A 6000-nucleotide genomic window follows, 5' to 3' on the forward strand; every position below is an offset into this window, starting at 1 on the left:
GTCTCTCCAATGCCCTATCTGGCCGCACCCGTGGCAAGGAAACTTCTTCATAGCCTCTTCCCGACTCAATTTTGCTCGGGGCTTCCCTCCTCCCCCAGCATTGGTACTTTGGGTATTATTATTAGAATTCAATTTACTTAACTGCTTTTCTTGCTGTTCGGCCAACTTCACTTGTGCCCACATTACTTTCTCCTTGAGAGCTTTCTTTTTATTTTCAATTTCATCTTCGCAATACTTGGCATATTTTAAGACATCGTCTATAGGTTTTCCCTGCCAACTGATTTTATTGTCTCGAATCCATTGGGATATTTCAGGCCTTAATCCTAGCACAAATCTGTAACTGAAATGGGTCATGTCCTTCATGTCCACATTATCGATTCCACTGTAAGTCTTAAACACTTGCAGCAACCTTTCATAAAAGGCGTGGACAGATTCATCACGCTCTTGGGTAGTTCTATCTATCCGGGTCCAATCTGTTTCCTTTGCGGGTACCTTTTTCTTGAGGTGTTGTATGACTTGCTCATACTTCCTCATTACTTCAGGTGCGGGAGCTCCTGTTTTCTCGTCTCTCGCAAATTCCTCACTAGGCCAATCAATCTCAATTTTGCAATCGGTCCATAAATCTACAGGAACTACAATGTCGAAAAACCCATCCAGGTCTTTCAGGAGACATTTCTGAACCTTGATGAAGCGCTCAACCTGTCGGTACCAATTGACTGGTTTCTCTCGGAGTTTAGGGAAATCATTGGTAAAGGACACAATATCCTGTCGGGACCAGGGGACATGGACATATTTCCCCCCGGGGACCTCTCTCATGGGACACAATTTTTCTGTGGGTGTTACTTCTTTTAGCACATATTCTGAAACCTGAGACTTAGCTCTACTGTCTTCCTTTTTCTTTGCCCACCGGGTCTTCCACTTTCCTACATCCCCCCATTTCTGTAAGAGTTTCAGTAATTCCTTTATCTGGATCTGTTTTCCCATCACATTCAAGCTTTCTAAGTCTTTGTCTGAAAAGTCTACTCTGTAGGGTTTCTGAAGAATTTTGGAGCGACTGATATCTATCCCCATTTCTGTGGCAGTGTCCATTAATCTTTCATGGAGCAATCTAGTGTTTCGGGTAAGGTTTTTACTGATGAACAGTAACTCTTCTTCACTGAAGGAGTTCAGGCGTTCCACTCCCACATTTCCAGCCATCATCTCTTCTATTTCTATTCTCAATTTGTATATTTCTAATGCTTTGGGTTGGGGAGTGGTCTCTTTCTCCAGCTCTTTGGTCCATCTGTCTAATTCTTCTGGGGATACTACTGTGGCACTTCTAACTCCAGACGTGCTTTCAATCAGAACCTCCTTTGTCTTATTCTGACTTCTGGATCCTGACATGCTAGTTCTGGTTTCCCTGATGGGCATATCCATCAGAACCACTGATTCGCATTCACTTTCTTGATCATCATCTATGAGCATTTCTTTTCTCCGGAGTGGAATGCTAGGAGTTGGCATAATTGGGGTGATAACAGGGGGACGAGGACTAGCCAGGCCATCCCTATACAGGGGAATAGCAGGACCAATAGTTACTGGAATAGTCAGGGAATCCGGATGGGGATGAATCTGGGCTATGGTTCGAACTAAATCATCTCGCTGTCTAGCCAGGGCTTCTTTCTCTTTTTCTCGTAAAGCCTTTTCTGCGGAATTGTCATGCAATACTTGAGGTACCAAGGGAGGATAAATACTTGGAGCAGTCGGAGTGACCAATCGAGGTGGACCTTCTCCAAACGGCTGATAATTTGGGACCGTAGATCTAGGTCTGCAAAACCCATCCCCGTTACTGGTTTTACTATCTGTACCCGTTCCATCTGTATCACTATCCCTCCGACATCTGGGATACTTTGAAAAGGGGTTTGGTGATTGCACAGGTTCTGATTCTGCAACATAGGGAGGTGGGTTTTTCATTAACAAATCTTCTAGGTGCTCATCCTCTGAGTCCCCTACGGGCATGATATGATGGGTCTTTTCTTTACTTTTTCCTTTCTTTTCTTCTAATACCCCCATCATTGGAAACAATCCCTCTGTCATCATGTTTTGTCTCCACTGTTTCATCTTCTGCTCTTTGGTTTGCGCTTGCACCCTCGGATACCATTTACTTAATCCCTTGTCCATCCGGGGTCTATCTCTTTCTAGAGCCTCAATCTCCCATTCTTCCAGGGCTTCGTACTGGGTCAATCTAGGTCTGGGGTGTAATTCATTCATGCGGGTCCTCAAGTTAAACAGGATCCGACCATTAAATGTACCTTCAATAGGGAATGCTAGGACTCCGTCATCTGCAGTATACTTTGCCCAGTTTTCTAACCATACACAGGTATGATACCTTTGTCAAACATCATGAAAGAGGCAGGAGTATTTGGTGGGGGAATGAGCACGCCTTCCCTCGTTCTAATGGGCTTGTCTGTTTTAAAAAAAATTTTTACTTTGTCAGTAAATGACATTTTCCTTTTTATTCCATACATCATGTGCGGTCTACCTCGTAAAATCTGATCCTTATGAAATCCTAGGTACTTTGGATTCGGTATAAAATCGGGATACCACATACAACTTTCCAGACTCGCTTCTAACTCGGCCTGATTAATTTTGTTTACCTTTGTGCTTCCAATGCTAGCGCAACTTCTATTACGTAGTAACCAATCAACTCAGTGAATACAAGAAATTCTTAACCAATGGGTGCGCGGCCTTTTCGCAAGACAGAGTCTCACGCTTCGGCACTCACCCCTCCTTCACAAATTCGGCTTCACTATACACCCGCGGTTTTGACCAATACCAGCGCGGCGCGTAGTGACGTCAGAGCAGTCTTCCGACCGACTCCCTCCTTCACAAGGTAACGGAAACTTTTTACTTTCCCTAAAGTGCGAATGCAAATCTTAGTCAACAACACGCAACGTTTGCCACTGTGTCTGAGTGTTCTAAACAGATAGAAAAATTCTCTTTCGCTACTAGTAAACCACTTCTGTCTACTTTTCATTCACTCGGGGTAGACTTCTTTGCCTAACCTCTCATACGCGTAAAATAGAACCTGTTATTCCCCTGACTCATCCACTTCTTCCTGGGATATATACTAAGTCAGGCTTTCACCAGCGGACTAATTTACTTACCATTCAAGCCTCGGAGACCCGACTACTCCTTCCATATGCGACCCTTACTAGGTGATATCGCAATGAAAGTTTTATAAAAGGACTCGTAGCTATCATTTACTCAGATACAAAAGGTCCTAATTAGTGCTTCCAGTTATTCCTAACCCTGCACTAATGACTCAACCAAGTGACTTCAGCAGCTAACCGGATTCTGCTCACCGTTAGCTATAATACCTCCCCGAGGATTCGGACTACACTGAACACTTACAAACAATACTTTTGTTAATATTGCATACAACACTTATAGCAGCAATGCAAAATTCATATACATAGACACATATATATCCTTAAAACATTTCAAAATCTTTGAATCAATGTAATAAAAAATCAGCAGCATAGAAATTTCAGCAGCACATCTTATTTTCACGGTTTATTTATCAGCTATCCTGTCTACCTAATTTAACTAGTCCTAACCATCCTCTGGTTACCAGAAAATTACTGATAGAGCGCGCAGTTCACCCGGGTCACCGAGGTTACCAATTTCTTACACGCACTGGGCCCTGGCGTGCATCCGTACCAACAATGACTTGCGTGAACCGGGTGAAATCCTACACGCTGCTATGAGCAATTAAAGTTTAACTTCACGCCTCTGCTGACCATGTACCTGACTTACCACAGGCACATTACTCTTGACAGACCAGGAGCTAGCAGGGAATAGGTGACAGGGGACCTAGAAAATACACTTTATAATCAGAACATACTTATCCACGACTTTTTTTGTAAAATGACCACAGACACCTGATGAGTTTAAACTTTTATATAAAGATTTCAAAGAAAATATGCCAAAGCAAAAAGCGATATGCAAAGTAATACATCAATCATTAAGATCAGAACCACAATATAGCTGTGAATTAGAGCAAGTACCATTTGAGTATATGGGAACACTAAAGGTAAAATATTAAGAACAGAACTAGTTCACCGCAACTTTATACTAGAACATGGGATGTGAATGGGACCTAAAACATGTACTTAACCTCGACTATTTAGGCTATTCTTGCTAAGTTCACTGCAATTATACTAAAGGAAAGGGAAAAATAGGAACATACTAATAAATTCGATAGTTCAACAATGTTCTAAAGGAAGGGAGAGATGTGGAACAAGTCTAATAAGCAATTGCAGATATGATTGGCATTTCATGAAACAATATCACAGGCAAGACTGCTTTATTTAAGAAAGGAGAGTAAAGGAATGAGACTGAGAGAGAAGAGAGAGAACTATGGGAAAACGCAAACCCACAGCTTATATTTACCTAGATAGGAGTGAGGACTAACCCTGGCCACGGGTCAGTTTGGAAAGACGGGGACAAGGACCCTCAAGGATTGGAATACCAGAATGCGAGCAGGTACAGCTCAAGGACAGTTCAGGACAGGATACCCCTCAGGTTTGGGTCAAGACTGGGCCTCCCAGGGTACGACCAACACCTACAGCTTCGGATGCAACGCCTGCGTTACCCCTCTCCTGCAAGTAATCCGCCACCAACCCCGATTGGGTTTTCGAATTTCCCCAGCAAAGTGCTTCGCCAGCACTTAGGACTATTTCCACCCCTTAGGAGTTTGTGGAAAGTATGGACAGAGTGCTCCGCAGCACTCTCAGATTGAGCACCTATAGAGTTCGTAGGGTCAGTGACAGGTCTGCTACTCGGACAAGTCGGACAATTTTCCTAAGCTAAACTAGGGCAGATATACTGTTTGGGGACCCTTAGACCCCCCACTAATGTTGCAAGTGACAATTTCCCACATTACGATTGGTCAGGAGAGGAGATGTGATCATTGTCACCTCCTAAAATTCAGTGTTCCCATCATGCATATTAATTTTTCCCTACCCGCCCCTTGGGTTCACGTTCCCAGGCATAAGAATACAGCAAAACAGTATAGTTCATAGTAGGTAGCAACAGTATTGCATCTTTCCAAGGTAAGATTTGGTCTCTCAGAGAAGTTTCTCAGGCGCATTGTGCTTCAGGAGCCAGCTGGCTTGTTTCAGCTTCTGCGCAGTAGAGTTTCTCCTCGGTCACATGTTGGTGCCCAGCAGAGCCTCAAGTATGGCTCCGCTCCCGATTTTCCCAGCCCCAGAGACGCGGTACATGAAAAGTAAGCGAGAACAAATTAGAATCATACATAAAACTGATCACACTGTATACCAGGGTAGATTTTACTACATCCCTTACTTTATAATATCTATAGCATTACAGTTTAGTGCGAAAAGACAGATAGGCTGAAGCAGCTGTAGCAAGCACAGTGCGTGGTGAAAGACAAGCGGCCATGTTGGCAACAGTGCGCATGAGCAACTTATTCCCTCCAGAATGCGAGTGCGTCACATCACATGGGTATGACCGACGCATGTGCAGACTGAATTTCAGCGAAGCGGCCATTTCTTTAGTGCAAGCTTTGTTAGTATGAAAAGACACACAAGCAAGCATCCTGGGGACACCCGCGTATTGGGGAAAACGCTGAACAACTGACGAACAACTGGATTAATATGATTATACATTAGACGAGGTTCTTGAATGAGAGCAAGTCGCTTTACGTGCGAATCCTTGCTCCATCACATGCACCTTAGTGCATTTTTCAAAGAAATCACAAATTTCAATCAACTTTAGATTGACGGTAATTTGCAATTTCTATTTGCGAAATGGCAAATTTGTATTGTTTAATGCATTGCATTTAAGGAATAGCAATTTGTGATTCCTTAAATGCAATCGCGATTTAAGTAATCACTAATTTTGCTTTTACTTAAATTGTGATTTTTGCATTTAGGATCATGCAGCCCTAATGCAAAAATACAGGTCGCAAAGGGGCAAATTCTGCTAATCTGCCCGTTT

The 6000-nt window shown here is 43.1% G+C and overlaps 1 protein-coding gene across 1 annotated transcript in view; it reads right to left on the minus strand.

Annotated features, from left to right (window-relative positions):
* The window catches only part of LOC147730776 (uncharacterized), a 113725-nt gene extending 107999 nt beyond the window's left edge, over positions 1-5726 (minus strand). Inside the window, exons 1-2 of the mRNA XM_086954113.1 lie at positions 3864-5726; positions 682-3602 (exon numbers count right to left, since the gene is read on the minus strand). Of these exons, the coding sequence (XP_086810239.1) occupies positions 682-2247 (1566 nt within the window). The 5' untranslated portion in view covers positions 2248-3602; positions 3864-5726. The remainder of the gene's footprint in view (positions 1-681; positions 3603-3863) is intronic.
* Between the last annotated feature and the right edge of the window lie 274 nt (positions 5727-6000).

This window comes from Lissotriton vulgaris, chromosome 2_1 (assembly GCF_964263255.1).
Source record: "Lissotriton vulgaris chromosome 2_1, aLisVul1.2, whole genome shotgun sequence".
In the NCBI taxonomy this organism is placed as follows: domain Eukaryota; kingdom Metazoa; phylum Chordata; class Amphibia; order Caudata; family Salamandridae; genus Lissotriton; species Lissotriton vulgaris.